Source organism: Jaculus jaculus, chromosome 12, assembly GCF_020740685.1.
Source record: "Jaculus jaculus isolate mJacJac1 chromosome 12, mJacJac1.mat.Y.cur, whole genome shotgun sequence".
NCBI classification, from domain to species: Eukaryota; Metazoa; Chordata; class Mammalia; order Rodentia; family Dipodidae; genus Jaculus; species Jaculus jaculus.
This window is the reverse complement of record NC_059113.1, coordinates 55,788,643-55,806,650: the sequence shown is the minus strand read 5'-3', so window position 1 is coordinate 55,806,650 and position 18,008 is coordinate 55,788,643. Positions and strand designations below refer to the sequence as shown.

Genomic DNA, 18,008 nt, shown 5'->3' with positions numbered 1-18,008 from the left:
CAAGTATTTACATTATATGAATCTACCTATACCACTGCCATTCATTTTTTAACTTCAGTAGAGAAAAAAGGGAAAACCTGACAGTGTTTCTACATACACTTCCAACTTTACTTATGATATTTGAAATACTACAACTTGGACCTAAAATATCACCCAAGGCACATGTCTTAAAAGCTTAGCCTCTAGCTTGGTACTAATGAAGTGGCAGAACCTTTATAAGGGGAAGTCTAGTGGGAGGGAGCTACCATTGGGAACATGACTGTGGAGGAGTTACTGGGCTCATGATCTCTCTTCTTCCTCTTGGTTTTGCTTGAGAGTCATGAATCAAGGGCTTTTTCAATTCCATGGTTCCTACCATGATGTGAGCATCAACATATTAATGTCTATTTGTAATGGGAACAAGATGAATGCTTTCTCAGGTCTGAAGCAAGCTAGGCCTCAGGGTACTCCCCTGTTGTGGCAGAGTGTAAAACATCTCCTATAGCCTCATGTGTGTGTGATTAAGCCTCTTACTCAACTCCCAGCTGGTGGAGACTTGGGAGGTGGATCCCTGCTAGAAGAGGTATGCCACTTGGGATGGGCCTTGAGGTGCTATAGTCCAAGCCCTCCTTGCCAGAGCTAGCTCATTCCCTTGCTGCTTCCTTCCTTCCAGAGGCTGTGGTAAGAGGGAATGCCCAACCTTCACTCTGCTATGTGATAATGAAACTGTTCCTTGAGACTGTAAATCAAAATAAACCCTTTCCCTTCATACATTGTTTTTGGTTGTGTATTTTGTCACAGAAGTGAGAAGTTAATTGCAACACCTACCTGTAATCTTAAGCACTCAGGAGGATGAGGCAGGGGGATTGGGGAGTTCAAAGTCAGCTTGGGTTACACAGTGAGTAAAAGGCTAAGTTGAGCTACATATTGAGATCTTGTTTTTAAAAAAAAAAAACAAGGATTGTGATAATGTTTACATTCACTGATGTCCTCATATAATCTATATTTAGATAAATTTAAAACATAAAAACTTGCTTTCCTTCTATGAACCTATTTCAGTTCACATATAATGTTATCTCAACTGTTGTCCTCTTTTCTAATATGGCCTACATTAATTCTAAGGTCTTTATGTTGCCTCTTAAATCATTTAATATACATATAATATCTATTTAGTTTGAATTTAGGCAGAGGCAATATATATATGTATATGCAACTGGAGCTTAAAAGGAGCTCCCAAATAAATTCTTAGTGAGAACACTGAGACTCTTTCATGAAAAGAATCTTAACTCACCTTTATTAAAGAATGTGCTAGTCATAAAGCCCAGGGACACTGAGGAGATGGCAAAACACATGAAATATGCAGCAACCAATGTCGGATCACTGTGTTGAAGGACCCTCTCTTGTACAATCTAGCAAACAAAGGAAACCAATTCAGTCATCTATGAAGTGGCAAGGAAAAAACAAAGGGGCAAAGGAGAACAGCATACATTTTGGCCCTACTAAAGCAGGTCACACTGCTCAGGGAAGTAGAAATGATTTTCACAGAAAAGCTGTCCTAGGACTTAAAAACAGTCCTAGAAGATTTATCACACTTAACTTTCATAATGGAAGCTGTGAAAACACATTTACTCTTCTGAAAACTAAACACACTCTGCCCACACTATCATTTTTTATTCCTTTTAAAGTTTCATTACAGCACACTACATTCAAATGAATACTTACTTCGAGAAATAAAATCACACACAGCAAACAGATGATGATTAAATACATCAATAGGAATGTGATGAAATACGAAACCCAGAGCATAGTACTACTGAGTCCTACCATGAGCTGGTACTCCTGCAAAAGAATCACCACAAACCAGCTTGTAGATTTCAAAATGGATTTGCACATATTATCTGATTTAGTTCCCACAACAACCTACGTAGGTTAAATGTCATCGACCCCATTTATAATTCAAGAAATAATAGCTCCTGAAAGTCAAGTGACCCAATTAAAGCTATTCATTTAGCAAGTGCTATGATTTCAACTCCTAACTATTGGTTTGACAGCTTTTCCCCAGCTTACCAATTCTAGTTCTGACACAGAAAAACTTTAAAAATTAAAACTTAAAAAAATTACCTTTCTTTTCATTATGATCTGCTTCCAGTAAGCAATAAACCCAAAAGGTAAATGCACTTTAATTCCATTATAGGCAAATTGTAGCCAGTGAGTCCATCTAGCCCACTACATTGTATATTCACTGCAACATTGTTTAAGGTAATTTAATCCTACAGTTGATCTGAACCTAATTCACTGATTCTTCTGCACTTCTATAAAATTACACAGAAGAACTCCTTGTTTCCTGCTTTGCCACCTCTATCACACTGTCTCTAGTGTCTTTTCCCCTGGTTACCAGTGATAAGAAAAAATGTTAAGACAAATTCTACTTAGCAGAGTTTATTTAAGAAAAACAATGGTTCATGAATTGGGGTAAAGCCTGAACTAGTGAAGATTCATAGAGCTCTACCTAGTCACAGAGCAATGTGAACAGGCAGGATTATAGACAAAAATAAAAAAAAAAAGAATAAGAAAGAAGGAAGGAAGGAAAGAAAGGAGAAAGGAGGAAAGAAAGTGAGAAAGGAAAGGCATACAGAATTATTTCCTTATTTTTTTATTTGGACATGTCTGAGCAATTCTGATCAGCCAAGAGCTCAGCAGCTATGATTGTCCAAAATTCAGGTACTTGGTACAAGAGTATATTCAAGTCAGAATGCAGTTTTTTAATACAGGGATATGTACAGTATGCTCCATATATAGAGAACTTTAGACCAAATTAAATTGAAAATTCTTCTCTTTTGGTCAGTCTTTCAATTTTGAGTGACTGATTAAAGCCTTGACTACTGATTACCATCATCATGATTTTGCTGGGTCTTAATATGGAAGTCTCATTGTCATATTAGTTGGATGATTCTTTACACTTTCTTATGTTTGGGGAGTTTCCTAAGAGACTTAATCCTAAAACATCAAAATCTATAAAGTTTAAAATCTTGAAAAATTAAAATACCAAAAAAATGTTGGAAAAAATCTTTAAAATTCTTTAAAACATATTCATGTTTATTTAAGGAGGGATTTGAGAAATATATAAAAATATGAAATTTGCCGGGTATGGTGGCACATGCCTTTAATCCCAGCATTTGGGAGGCAGAGGTAGGAGGGCCACCGTGAGTTCGAGGCCTCCCTGAGACTACATAGTGAATTCCAGGTCAGCCTGGGCTAGAGTGAGACCCTACCTCGAAAAAAAAAAAAAAAGTGAAATTTACTTTCAAGACATGGAGACCACAATTAAAGACTTAGAAAAGAGAGACAAATGAGGTAAGTTAAGTAATTGTGTTTTGTCCCAATTGAACTGTGACTAGAGTCACCAAAAATCAACAACAAGGGAGCTCCTATAAAGGGGTCCTAACCACCAATGAAGTCCAGTCTAAAAAATGTATTAGGAGAAATGTACTTACATAATGTTGCCATGTAGCTTCATGATGGACAGGAAGAGAAAGCAATTTTCCAACCAGGCTGTTAACTTTAATAATCTAATTGATTAAATGGAAAAAAAATCTAGAAGATTAGTGAGGTATATATACCTCCTGGTATGACTGTGGCGTGTGTCCAGAGACAATTATATCATGGAACTCTTACCTAATGAGTGGATTAATGCCTGGATGGATTCATAACATGACAGCATTGTTGGGAAGTGATGAACAGTAGGAAGTAAGCAGAGCTGAAGGAAGCTGGAAACTGGGGATATGACCTAGAGACATACCTTGTACCCAGAATCTTTTCTCTTCCTCCTTTTCTCTTGTCTTTTATTCCCATCCCCTCCCCTGAAACCTATCTGCCATAAAATCAACTCTTCTACCCCCAACATCATCCACACCATGATCCATGATAAACTAAACAACTCTGAAACCATGGGCCAATTTAAACCTTTTTCTTCTGTCATGTTTTTGGACACAGTAAAGAGGTATGCAGAGACAGGGATAGTTCTTTTCCATGTGTTGGACAATAATCTAAACTCCTTAATAGTGCATGCAAATGGTCAAGACTCTAGATTAGGTTCAAACCTACAGATAAAAATGTGCATTTGGCTAGGTAGCAAAGCAGTGAAAGCACTTTTGTTTCTTAGACAAAATAAGAGAAAAAAGCAAAGAGAAGCTACTATTGCGTAGCTAATTCCTAGTGGTTGCCTAGCTAATTGGAAACTAACCCAAAGCCTAGTGATTGCTTTGAGGGGAGGAGACAGTGCAGTAAACTCAGAGATGGAAAAGTAGCTGGAGTGTCCAGGATAAAACAATAGAGGGCACAGTCTCACAAAATCAGACATCTTTACATGCTGTGCCCAGCATCTCCAGCTTAATACTCAGGCAATTCTCCAGAACCAGAACTACCTGAAGTATTTAGAGGTAAAAATACCAGAAGCTCAAACAGGAAGAAAAAAAGATTTCAACTTCCACTAGTAGAGTATAAAAGCCTATAATTCATAGTCAAAGGAATATTACTTGCAAAGATGTTGGGTTAGTACTGGATCAAATGCAGTGGGCCTAACAGGGTTTCTCAGCTTCAATATCACTGAGAACATATTCAATGTAAACATTGTCCTTAGTGCTTTATGTATATGCAAGTTGGTCAATGCTGATATAGTTGACAGAGTAGATGTTCATTATAGTAGGCTATTTAACCGCATCACTGGCCTCTACCCACAAGAGGAAGTAAAAACTGTCTAGGCAGGAGTTGTCCCTGCACATTGCCAAATGTTCCTTAGGGGAATAACAAAAAACAAGACAAAACAAAACAAAACAAAACAAAACTGCCCCAAACTGAGTGCTGCCTAGAATAAATGCTATTCTAGTCTCAGCTAACAGATATTTACAAAGAAATGGGTATGTGAATGTTATATGCACATAATCTCAGAATTAAAGAAGCACAAACAAGAGGATCATGAATTTGAGGCCATTCTATGCTATTAGGTGCATTCAAGGCTAGCTTGAGCTAGCTTGAGGCCTTGTCTCCAAAACCCAAGGATTGGAAAGGTCAATGTTAGTGCAATTCACTGGCATATGCAAGACCCTGAGTTCAATCCACAGCACAGCAAAATATCTTTGAAAGGATAAATTGTTTCCAAGATACACAACTAGGTCTCAAAATAAAGCTAAAAAATGAAGGAACACAAAATTATCAAGGATACAGCAAAGGTAAACACTGCAGTATGTGACATTACATTAAAATCTATCCTGTGCCATAAACAGTCTCCCCCATCACTTCTGCCTTCTGGTGTTCACAGTCATATTTGATCATGTCCCCTTGAGTGTGAGTGGGTCCTGCAACTTGATTTAACCAATGGACTGTGGCAAGAGTGATGAGATGTCATCTGTGTAATTATGTTACTAGGACAATGGTCCTGTTGGGCTTTGAGACTCTGCTTTATTTGATGCTACTGTTGGTCATTTTACATGTATGCCTGCATGGAGGGTTATTAAGGATAGTCCCTGGCCAATAGCAAGAAAGACATGAACATGCTCAGTCTTACAACTTTAAGGAACTTATTTTTCCAACAGTCTTAAGAACTCAGAAGTGATTCTTCTTCCAGTGAAGTTCTCATGCAATCAAAACCCTAGCTGAAACCTTTTCACAAAACCACACAGTGGTGCCTGAATCCAACACAAAAAAGGTGTGAGATGAGTAATGTATACTGTCATTTTAAGCTAATAAATTATGGTAATAGTATGTGTTGATAAATAATATAAAAGGTATGCAAAGAAAAACAATGACCTATAATGAAAACAAAATATGTAACATAAAAGTAGGAGATAGGGACATTAGAAATTATTACTGTATCTGTTCAGTAAGCTACAGGAAAACTGAAAAGGTCAAATGGAGATATGTAAGATATAAAAATACTTGAGATGGATTTTACATTGCTTTATTATTAAAGTATATTAAATATACAAGGGGCTTGAGAGAGAGCTTAGCAGTTAGGGCATTTGCCTGAAAAGCCAAAGGTCCTTGGTTCAATTCTCCAAGACCCATGTAAGCCACCTGCACAAGGGGGTGATTGTGTCTTGAGTTCGTTTGCAGTGGCTGGGGGCTTTGGTGCACCCATTCTCCCTCTCTCCCTCTCTCTGCTTCTTTTTTTAAATTTTTTTTGTTTATTTTCATTTATTTATTTGAGAGCAACCAACAGAGAGAGAAAGAGGCAGATAGAGAGAGATAGAGAGAATGGGTGCACCAGGGCCTCCAGCCACTGCAAACGAACTCCAGACGCATGCGTCCCCTTGTGCATCTGGCTAACGTGGGACCTGGGGAGTCGAGCCTCGAACCAGGATCCTTAGGCTTCACAGGCAAGCGCTTAACTGCTAAGCCATCTCTCCAGCCCTCTCTCTGCTTCTTTCTCTCTCTCAAATAAATAAATAAAATAAAGCTAAAAATATATATACAAAATAATGGGTTTCACTGAGACATTTTCATACCTTCACATAAATGTATTTGTTCATATTCAAAGTGCTATAATTCCCTCATTATGTTCTCTTGTTCCTATTCTTTCTTTCCTTTGACTCTTTCCCAAGTAGTCTCCCTTCTACTTCATGTCTTCTTTAAAAATCTAGATTCTGCATAACTAAGAAAGAAAAAATAATCTAGATTCTGTATATGACAGAAAACATGCTATTTTGCCTTTCTATCTGACTTCTTTTGTCAAAATGATGATTTCCACTTCCATCCTTTGCACTGTCATGCAAAGAACATAATGTCGTTCCTCTTTGTGGCTGAATAACACACTCTATCCATCTCTCTATCATATATTTTTTTCAGAGTTTTTTTTATTCATTCATCCACAAATAGGCACGAAGGCTGATTCCACACCTTACCTGTGGTGAACAGTGCCACAATAAGCATGGATATTCAGGTTATTCCACAATAAACTGACTTTTATTCACCTAGGTATATAGCCAAGAGTGGTTAGTTCTATTTTTAGTTTTATGAGGAACCTCTATACTTACTTACATAGAAGATTCACTAATTCACATTCCCAACAGTATACATATAAAAGTTTCTGGCCTGCCTTCTAAAGTACTATCAGAGTGAGGAGGAGGGGAGCACAACTTCAGCTCTGACATCTTTTTCTAAGCCACAGAGCTGTGTGTTGAACAACTGAACACCTTCTTATCAGGTGCTCTGGCCTGGCCGTCATCACAACAGCTGACAGACATGACCACCCCTGGCCTTTCAGAAACACTTGATCCAGCTGCAGACATCCCAAAACACCATGGCAACTGCCACAAAACTGCCACTGCTATGACGGCTGCCATGGAAATCACCATTTCTGTTCTAGTGGCCATGGCTCTGACAGCCACTTTACCTCGATAGCTTGAGTCACCCTAACCACCCAAATAAACTCACCCCACAGCTGCTACACATGCTCTGCCCATTTTGCCGATCTCCCAATCCAGTCTTCAAGAACTTCCCCCACCCACGAGAGCCAGAACAGGTAAGACCATCCTATGCTTGCTGGGTATGACTAAATAGAAGGTTAGTAGACAAAAGCATTCGCGGGTGTGGCCTTGCCTTTTTTGGGGGGGCTACACTGTCATAGAATATGCCTGGGACCTCTTTCCTGGGTGCTGCCCACTCTACACTACAGCCTAGGACACAATAAATCCATAAGATTTATTGCTCCCTTGTGATTTTCCTTTTGGGTTGAGTGGGCTGAGTGGCTACACTATGAGCAGATAATACCATGGCCTGATAGCCCTGAATATGTCTAGTAGTCAGAGGGCTGCTGAAAAACCTCTGTAGAGCATCCATGAGTTGCAGAAATGGAGAGCTGTGGAAGGTCGAAAGTTGCAAAGGTCCTTAGACAAACTGCCAGCTCTGGCTATAGTAAGAACTCCACAGAGTAGTAGGAGCCCCTAATCAAACTGCTAAGGAGGTTCCGAGAGTAGCTAAGAGTTGGTAGTATGTACTACCAGAAGCAGAGCTGCTGGTACTCAAGGGGTGCAGGGTTACACTCAAGGCTGAGAGCCACTGGTGGTCAAACTGTGTGCTGCTGTAATACTGGTAGGCTAAGGACTGCTGGCACTTCAAACCCAGAGCTGCTCACACAAAGGAAGCTTCACTTTGCCTATTTGTGATTTCTATTCAAATTGAATAAGTAACCCTCAGCCAACTAGGAATGCTATGCTGGGCAGAATTTACCCCAAACTATTTTTTGGTTCCCATAGTTAGGTTATTATGTAATAGATTAACATTGGGGCAATTCAGATAATAATATATGGGATCTGTGTTATTGTAATATACCATATGCTCTACTCAAACAGTAATATGTCCAGCAACAGTAGAGTAACAAACTATGATATGTTTATAAAACTTATTAACTACACAGCGACAAAACTACAGCTACATGTAATAATGTGAATGACCCAAACAAATGCAAAAAATCCAGCTATTGCATGATTCTATTTAAATAATGCTCAAAACTGAGCCATCACAAATGTACGTTTTTAAAAGTTAAAATAGTGATTACCTTTGGGCAAGAAAGAAACATTGGTGATTGGAAAGGGGAATGAGGGGTTTTTTTCACGGTAGAAATACCATTATCTCCATTTTATAGCCTAGAAAGCTTCAGAAACTTACCCAAATATTATAGGCAGGTAATGGCAGGACTCCTGAAACTATACTATGCTGATAAGAGAGGGTGGCTTAGTAGACAATTTCATTCTCACAACCACTGAGGAAGAGAATGATTTTTCTCCCCATTGAAATTTGGCTTATTAACCCTAAGTACCACTGTCTCTTCAAAAAACAGGAGACTTACTGAACCTGAACATTACTTAACAATCAGGCCTTCAAACACCTGAAGAACAGCCAGGTAAGTCCATAAAAGAAGTGTGTGAAAAAATTCCAAAATGCAACATCACTGTGTACATACTATTTCCACTGATTGGTATCTCCTGAATGTATAACACTTTACTCGCTATCCCTACATATGAAACCACCTTAGCTTAGTCCCTTCTTGCATTTTCTCATGGTATGCAATAATTCCATTCTTTGTCATTAGTCTTGCCTTCATGGTCAAACTGCAGCAAACAATGTCTCATGGACCCGTCCAGCCAACAGACCATGTTTGTGTATTCTGAGAGCTAGCAACAGATTTTGCAATTTTAAGTGGTTAAAAAGAAACAGAAAAGCACATATAACAAAAACATCAGGAAATTAATAAACAGGACAGTGCACACCACCAGTCCATTTTTTTCATGCTGCTACTGAAATACATTTATCTATGCTAACTGTGCAGAACTCACTTAACCCTTCAAACACATTTATTCTACTGGCCAAAAATATTATGAAGAAAATGAACTTACCTTTAGTCTCTTTTCTTTTTCCAACATAATGGTCCCAACAATGACAAGTTCCATTTGAGTAAATGTAAATAAAATTGTCCAAGGAAACATAAAGATGAAAACCCACAAAAAAATATCATCATAATAATCAGGGTATGGAAATCTCCTACCAAAAACACTGGTGTTGGCAAACATGTTTTCTGCAGCTGAGCCACTATGATATGCCATGATGGCCTTATCTAATGAGTGCTGCACAAAAAGGAACCCTTCTTTGAAGTACCCTAAGTGGAAAAAAAGTGAAGATCATAAAGTTTGGGATTGTAAGAAACATCCAGAAAAATGAAGTTGGAAATTCAGGTAATTCAAAGTTTTTAGCTCAGAGAACAAAACAATTTCACAAATACCTCTGTGGCATCTGAGGCGCATAATAAATACTATGAAACCTTAGCACCATTTTTTCAAAGCTAAGATACTCTTAAAGTGGTAGCATTTTTTTTTGTAATTTTATCAGCTAAATTACATGAGCATTCATGAAAATATTCAGTGCAAATATCCCTCCCATGTTGGATTTAATTCACAATGTGACAGTTTTAAGAGCCAGGTCCTTCTAGAAGCGATTGAATCATGGATGTTCTGCCCTCATGAACAGAATCACAGCTCTTACAAAGGACACTGTAGGGAGTGTCCTGGCCCTTTTTGCCTTTTACACAGCCATTATCACCTCCAGCACAAAGTTTTGTTCTCTGAATGCCAAGAGCTAGCCCTTCCCAGAGATTTTGGATCTGCTGGTGTTTAGATTCTTATCCTAGCTCCAATGTAGAATTTTGTTGTACCACCCTGGAATTGACTGAAACACTTCCACACACTGAACATATGAAGCAGAAAAGAAACTCAAGACAAGGAGAGATAAATTTCCATTTACAATAGCTTCAAAAAGAATAAAATAAATGCAAACATAACTAAGGAGATAAAAAAAAAACAATAGACAAAAACTACAAAATGTTGCAAAATGAAATTAAAGCAGACACAAATAAGTGTAAAGATGTCCTATATTTATATAGGCTGGAAAAATTAATAGTGTTTAAAGATCTATGATTACTCATAGATACTACAGATTCAATGAAATCACTAAGCAGAAACTAAAAATAACATCCTAAAGTCTATATAGAATCTCAAAAAACCCTAAATTACAAAAATAATTTAGAGAAAGAAGAACAAAGCTAAGAGTCCTCACACATAGTACTAATGATTTTCTGAATATGATGTCAAAACATAGGCAGTTAAACACTAACACATAGGATTCAAAAGCAAAGTAAATAATCAACATAGCAAAAATGAACCTACAGAGCTGAAGAAATGGTGTAGTGGTTAAGCTGCTTGCCTGAGAAGCTTAAGAACCCAGGTTCAACTTTCCCAGAAATTATGTATGCCAGATGCACAAGTTGACACATGCACACAAGGTGGAGCATATATCTGGAGTTTGCTTGCAGTGGCTAGAGACCTTGGCATGCTAATTCTCTCTCTCTCTCTCTCTCTCTCTCTTTCTTTCTTATTAAAAAAATCAACCTACAAGGACTGGAGGGATGGCTTAGCAATAAAGGTGTTTGCCTGCAAAGCCAAAGGACCCAAGTTCAATTCCCCAAGACCCACATTAGCCATATGCACAAGGGGGCACATACATCTAGAGTTTGTTTGCAATGGCTGGAGGCCCTGGCACACCCACTCTCTCTCTCTCCCTCTTTCTCTGTCAAATAAATAAATGAATAAATATAAACTATTTCCTTAAAAAATCAACCTACAGCTGGGCATGGTGGCATACACCTTTAATCCCAGCACTCGGGAGGCAGAGGTCAGAGGATTGCCATAAGTTCAAAGCCACCCTGAGACTCCACAGTGATTTCCAGGTCAGCCTGCACTAGAGTAAGACCCTACCTCGAAAAACCAAAAAAAAAAAAACAAACCTACAGATTAAGAGAAAATAGTGTGCATGTAAGCATAAGACATACAACTTGGTATCTCAGGAATTTGAAAAGTAAGCAACAGACATGTGTTTCCTCAAGAGAAAATATACAAGTCCCACATGGTGATACAAGTGTGCAATGAAACACATGCACAAGGGGGCACAAGCATCTGGAGTTCAACTGCAGTGGCTGGAAGCCCTGGCACGCCAATTCTCTCTTTCACTCTGTCTCTCAAAAAAAGAGGGGACAGTCTGTTGGACCTGCCTCAAAAAAAAAAAGTGTATAAGTCCCAACAAACATATAAAAAGATGCTCCACACCACTAATCCTCAGGGAATTGCAAATCAAAACCACAGTGAGGTATCTTCACACCCATGAGATTATTCTCCATCAACAACAAAAAGTGAAGGAGGGAAGATTTGGTGAGGATATGGAGAAACTAGGGCACATTTCTAGGAAGGCTCTATACTGTGGCAACTGTGGAAGACCATTAAGATTCCTCAAGTCAAAAATTACTATGTTTTAGCAGTCTCACTTCTTGATTTATATACAAAGGATTTGAAAATATTATCTCTAAGAAATACTTTTATACCTATATTCATTGTAGCATTATTCATGTCAGCCAACACATGAAAGCAGCTTAAACGTACATCAATAGATGAAAAGGTAAAGAGTATGTGATATACATTATTATATATCAATGACAATAATTAATATATTTAGCATTAATAACTTGATAATCAAATATTAATATGTTATTCAGCCTTTAAAAAGAAATCCTGTCATGTTAAGTGAAGTAACCCAAAAAAACAAAAAAAGTAACTATGCATGCTTTCACTCACAGGCAGTCTGCAATAGTAAAGCTCAAAGAAAGAACATAATGGTGGTTTTCAGGTGTTGGTAAGAGAGGTAAATGGGAGATTCTGTTTAATGAGCATACAGTTTTTTAGCTATATGTGAGAAAAAAATCTAAACATCTGCTGACATAGTGTATTTACAGTTAACAATACTGTAGTGTATACTTAAAACCTGATGAGGGCAGATACTGTGTTTAAAATTCATTGATCACATTCTGCTCTAATCTTCTCACATTGCTTACCTGATTTAACTGGCTGCTATGGTTTGAATACTCTTGAATTCCCCTCAAAGCTCATATGCTGAAATTTGCTCCCTAGGGTGATGATAATGAGCTGGTGGAATCCTTAAGAGGCAAGGGCCTACTGGGAGAAGGCCAGGACGTGATTGGTGGCAGAAAGGTTTCATGGAGTGGGCATATTTGTAAGGAGTGGATTACTTTCTGAAAGAGGACATTGCTATAAAAAGAGTAAGCCTGCACGGCCCCCACCCCTGCACCTTTGCCTTCTTGATCACAAGACATGACTGCTTTCTTTCTTCTTCTCCCCATGTGGCAATATAGTTGGGAAGGAGGGAAAGTGGATTGGCATTATGATGCCTACTTTTCAGACAACCCAGCCACCAGAATCAACCATATAAAACACTGTCCATGAGCTGAAGAGATGGCTTAGTGGTTAAGATGCTTGCCTGTGAAGGCTAAAGACTCATGTACAACTCTCTAGGTAAGCTAGACGCACAAAGTGACACGAGTGCACAAGGTTGCACATGTGCATAAGGAGACACACACCCCTGGAGTTTTACTGCAGTGGCTGGAGGCCCTGGAGTGCCAATTTTCTCTCACTCTTGCTCTCTTGCATAAAAAAATGGCCAGTCTGTTGTGCTTGCCTCACAAAAAAAAAAAAAAAAAAAAACAACTGCCCAATCTCACGTATTGCAATAACAATGCAGGACAAATAACAAATCTTAGTAATTTGCCTAACAGAATTTCGGTACTGACAGGGACCTAAAGGAGCCCTAATATCTAAAGGCCTAATATCTAGAGTCTACGAAGAACTCAAAATATGTTTAAAAAACATCAGTAGCAGAGGTCAGTAGGCTTGAAAGGGGCTCTAAGGGAGGAAGGAGAGGGAAGACTTAAGGGGATAATACCATATATATGTGTAATTAGAACAGATTACTGGGGGTGGGAAGGCCTAAGTGAGGTCAGGAGAAGAGATTGAGTAAAGTAAGGGCAGGGGAAGTCTAATCAAAGTCTAGGAAGGTATGAATAAGTCATATGAAAACCACTTTTTTGAACAATAGTGCACCCAGAAGCCATAGATTGTTACTAGAAAATTTTCAATACCTTCCAATGAGTTGTTGGCCAGGGAGGTCCCTAGTGCCCCCAAAACATTACAGGCCATTTCCAAGGCACTTGCTTTCCCACCAAAAATAGATGGCAAGACCCTATTGCTGAAGATTCCACATGTGTGGACTGCAAGGTCACTGAGAACTCCTGCTGGAGCTGAGCTGAAAAACTCCTCCATGTAGACCAGCTGACAGAAAGCTGGAAACAGCTACACTGCATGCAGCTCCATGGGAGAGAGAGAAGTCATCAGTGGAGATAAAGAACAGTAGATACTTCAAGCCTTAAGTTTGGCCAGCCAGACCAAATGAGCCAACAGGTACAATAGTGGCATGTCTGTTACAGGGGAAACCACTCTGTAATTGGACCGGAGGCATCATGGGAAGGAATACATGCCTGATACTGAAAACCTATGACTGGGGAAGTCATGAGCCCTGGGGGTGTAATCCTTACTGGTACCTGGATAAAAGCATATATTATATTCAACAAGCACTTCTCTTAATGTTCATACCCATTTATTACTGCTATTCTCTTTTTTTTTTTTTTTTTTTTTTTGGTTTTTCGAGGTAGGGTCTCACTCTGGTCCAGGCTGACCTGGAATTAACTCTGTAGTCTCAGGGTGGCCTTGAACTCATGGTGATCCTCCTACCTCTGCCTCCCGAGTGCTGGGATTAAAGGCGTGTGCCACCACACCCAGCTTATTCTCATTTTTGGTTAGAGAAGCTTATCTTTTCAGATGGCAGTGACTTCTGGGATGACTCAAAAAGCATCATGGTGCTGACAAGTGAAAGAGGAGCGCTCTGCACTGGAATATCTCTATCACACCTTCTAAGGCTCAGGGTTCATTGCAGAAGAGATGGCAGAAAAAATTTAAGAGCCAAAGAATGGGTAGGACTTCTTAAAATGCACTCTTCCATGTCTGTCGCTCTCAAATAAATAAATAAAAAATGAACAAAAAAAATTTTTAAAAAACTGCACTCTTCCAGACACAAAATGGCCTGGATATCCATAACCTCATAGTTCCTGGCACTACCTACACAAGACCATCATAATAGGAAGAAAAAATGATAACATCAAAATAAAAGAGAAACTAAAAGGAGATATCATGGAGAGTAGAGTTGCAAAGGGGGAAAGTAGGGAGGGGGGAATCATCATGGTTTATGATCTATAATTATGGAAGTTGTCAATAAAGCAAATAAAATAAACTATCAAACAATCCACTAAAAATGGGGCAGAGAAATGAATAAGGAATTCTCAATAGAAGAAATACAAATGGCTAATACTCACTTAAGAAAATGTTCAAGGGCTGGAGAGATGGCTTGGCAGTTAATGTGCTTGCCTGTGAAGCTGAAGGACCCATGATCCCACATGAGCCAGATGCATAGGTGATGCATGCACAAAGGTGCACATGCTCACCAGTGGAACACATGTCTGGAGTTTCATTACAGTCACTGAAGGCCCTGTCATGCCAATTCTTTCTCCCTCCCTCTCTTTCATAAAAAGGCCAGTCTGTTGGGCTTGCCTCAAAAAAAAAAAAATGTTCAGCATCCTTAACCATCAGAGAAATACAGATAAAAACAACTATGAGGTTCCACCTTATTCCAGTCAGAATGGCATTCATTAAAAAATCAGACAACAATGTTGGTGAAGATGTGGGGCAAGAGAAACCCTCATTCACTACTGGTGGGAGTGCATACTTGTACAACTACTATGAAATCAATATGGAGACCCCTGAAAAAGATAAAAATAGAGCTACAAACTGACCCAGCTATTCCTCTATTGGACATCTGCCCTAAAGGCTCCACTCTTCACTGCAGAGATATTTGCTCCACCATGTTTACAGCTGCTCAATGCCCAATGCCTAAAAACTGGAATCAGGAGCTGGACAGATGGCTTAGCGGTTAAGACACTTGCCTGCAAAGCCAAAGAACCCAGGTTCAATTGCCCAGTATCCATGTAAGTCAGATTCTCAAGGTGGAACATGCATCTGGAGTTTGTTTGCAGTGGCTAGAGGTTCTGGTATGCCCATTCTCTCTATTTGCCTCTCTCTAATAAATACATAAAATATTTTTAGAAAAACTGGAATCAATCCACATGTCCACCCATAGTTTGAGGATTGGATAATGAAGATGTGGTACATATCCAAAATGGAAGAAAAAATGATATGTTGAAATTTGTAAGAAAATGAACAGACTTGGAACAGATCACATAAATGAACTCATACAAGCACAGAAAGCCAAATGCCACATGTCCTCCCTCATCTTTGGTTCCTAATCTGGAATGTCTTGAGTTGCAGGCATACCTGACAGGAAACTTGTGGGTCAGATAATAGGGATGGAAGCTTTTTGGGGAAAGGGAATGGGAGGGAGGGGGAGACACACACAAAACTAAATACAAAATAAATTTGTTCCATAGAAACCTTTCTCCTGGATAGCATTCTAAATGATACAACCATCAACAGGAGTATTCAGGGATTGTCTGGGAAGAAGGGCCCTGAAGAAGGTGGGATAAAGCCTAACCCTAAAACATTTGACTCTGGCTTGTAACTCCCAGTATCCTAAATTGGTTGCAACCCACATTGAGCTTTTTATCAGAGAGACCTAGGAGATCACCCAAACACTACAGCTTCTGTTAAAGCACTTGATTACCTGCCTGAGGTAAAAGGCCCTATTGCTGAAGACAGCACATGCTGCTGACACAGAACATCGAGAGACTTGACTGAAGTCTGGAAAGAAGCCAGTTCTCAGATGGTCTGCCTGTATAGTGATGGAAAACGCTACATGAGCTGCTGGGGGAAAATGGCCAGATGCCTTGTGTGCTAGCAGGGGTCACTGCTATACAAGAGCAATCAGCCTGACAAGATGGACAAGTCTGTGTAATAGTGGCACCCAACCTAGGTGGGTAACCAATGGCTTTCTGATTGGCTAAGAGCTTCGTTCAGTGGAAAGGAGCCCATAGCTGGAACTGGGAACTGAGAAATAATCCTATGGAGACCAAGATCATGGACTCCAATGAGAAGCTCCCACTAGTCTTTTTAGCCAAAAGAGATGCCACAGCCATCAAAATCTCTCTTAATTATCTATCCTTATGCCGCTGAATTTACGCTGACCTCATTCTCCACTGGAGAGCTGGTTTTCCTTTTTCAGAAGGCGGTGAGAACTGAGGAGATAAACCACCCCTTGCACATCAGCCAGGGCCCAAGTGAAACCACTGGCGAGATGAGCAAGAGTGCGGCTTCAATGGCAAGCCTGTCAACCAGTGCCAGGGTGATTGAGACAGACACTGAGGATACTCAAAATGCACCAAAGCAGAAATCCAGAACCTGCTGAGAGCTCAACACTAAAGTAGACTTAAAACACACCTGCCAAGGCTCAGGGTGGAAGAGGGGGAAGAAGAATTGAAAGGGCCACAGAGTAGAAGACAATGTCCAGAGGCATTTACCCATCCCCTTCCCATTTAAAATGATTGACTGATGCTCTTACATCTCATAATTCACAACTTCATAGTGAATACTAACAATCCCATTGAAGAGGAATCCCAGCAGAATGTGGACAAGGAGGAGGGAAATGATGGTACTAACATATGATGTGTCCAAACAAAGTTTCCACCAATCGTGGGCTACAAGAGGGCTTACACCTATTAAAAAGAATTCTGTACAAAAAAGTAAGGTTATCTCATTGGTGCTAACTTACTCTCCATTGGAGAATCTGCTTCTCTTTTTCAGACAGATGTAGATCCTAAGGAGAGAGCCACCCCATCATACCTCAAAAGGGCCCTGGCTGAAACTAGGAACAATTGGTGAAACAAGCAAGGGTGCTGTTTTCTTGGTGAACCAGGTACCAGCACAAGGGGGAAGGAGATCAACACAGAGAAAAATCAACTCCTACCAAATCAGAGATCCAGAGACCCAGAGGCCCCCAACACCTCATCACTGAAACAAACCAAAATGAACCCAACATGGCTCAGGGAAATTTTGTGGAAGAGGGGGCGGAAAGAATGTCAGAGCCACATGTTGGGTCATGATATGCAGACATTTATCCTACCCGTAACTGTGGGCTAATGCCAGAATGCATGACGCATATACCCCAACAAGGAGGGGCCAAGGGGAGGGGGTAGGTCACGGATGAGCCTAATAATGGTACCAAATTGACTGTATTCAATGAGTACAAAACTAATTAATAAAAAAAAAAAAAACAGATCAACTGACTTCTAGTTACCACACTAGAGTGCTGCCACCTGTGAGTCTTCTTTACGTCAACGCTGAGTATTAATTTACTATACAATGTCATTCACAACTTGAAATTTACCTATTTTTTTTCTTACAAAACTGTTCTTTTAAAGGAAAAATATTTCTCCAAAAATAATCTTCTAAACCAGGCCTGGTAATACATGCCTATAATCCCAGCTCTAGGGAGACTCAGGTGGAGGATCCCTGCAGGTATGAGGACAGTCTTGGCTATATAGTGAACTCAAGGCCACCTTGGGCTACCCAGTCAGA

At 39.6% G+C, this 18,008-nt stretch overlaps 1 protein-coding gene across 1 annotated transcript in view; it reads right to left on the bottom strand.

Annotated features, from left to right (window-relative positions):
- LOC101613773 (phospholipid-transporting ATPase ABCA3-like) overlaps positions 1–18,008 on the bottom strand; it is a 196,412-nt gene that overhangs the window by 162,788 nt on the left and 15,616 nt on the right. The window contains exons 5-7 of the mRNA XM_045130610.1: positions 9,372–9,631; positions 1,702–1,818; positions 1,271–1,388 (exon numbers count right to left, since the gene is read on the bottom strand). Of these exons, the coding sequence (XP_044986545.1) occupies positions 1,271–1,388; positions 1,702–1,818; positions 9,372–9,631 (495 nt within the window). The remainder of the gene's footprint in view (positions 1–1,270; positions 1,389–1,701; positions 1,819–9,371; positions 9,632–18,008) is intronic.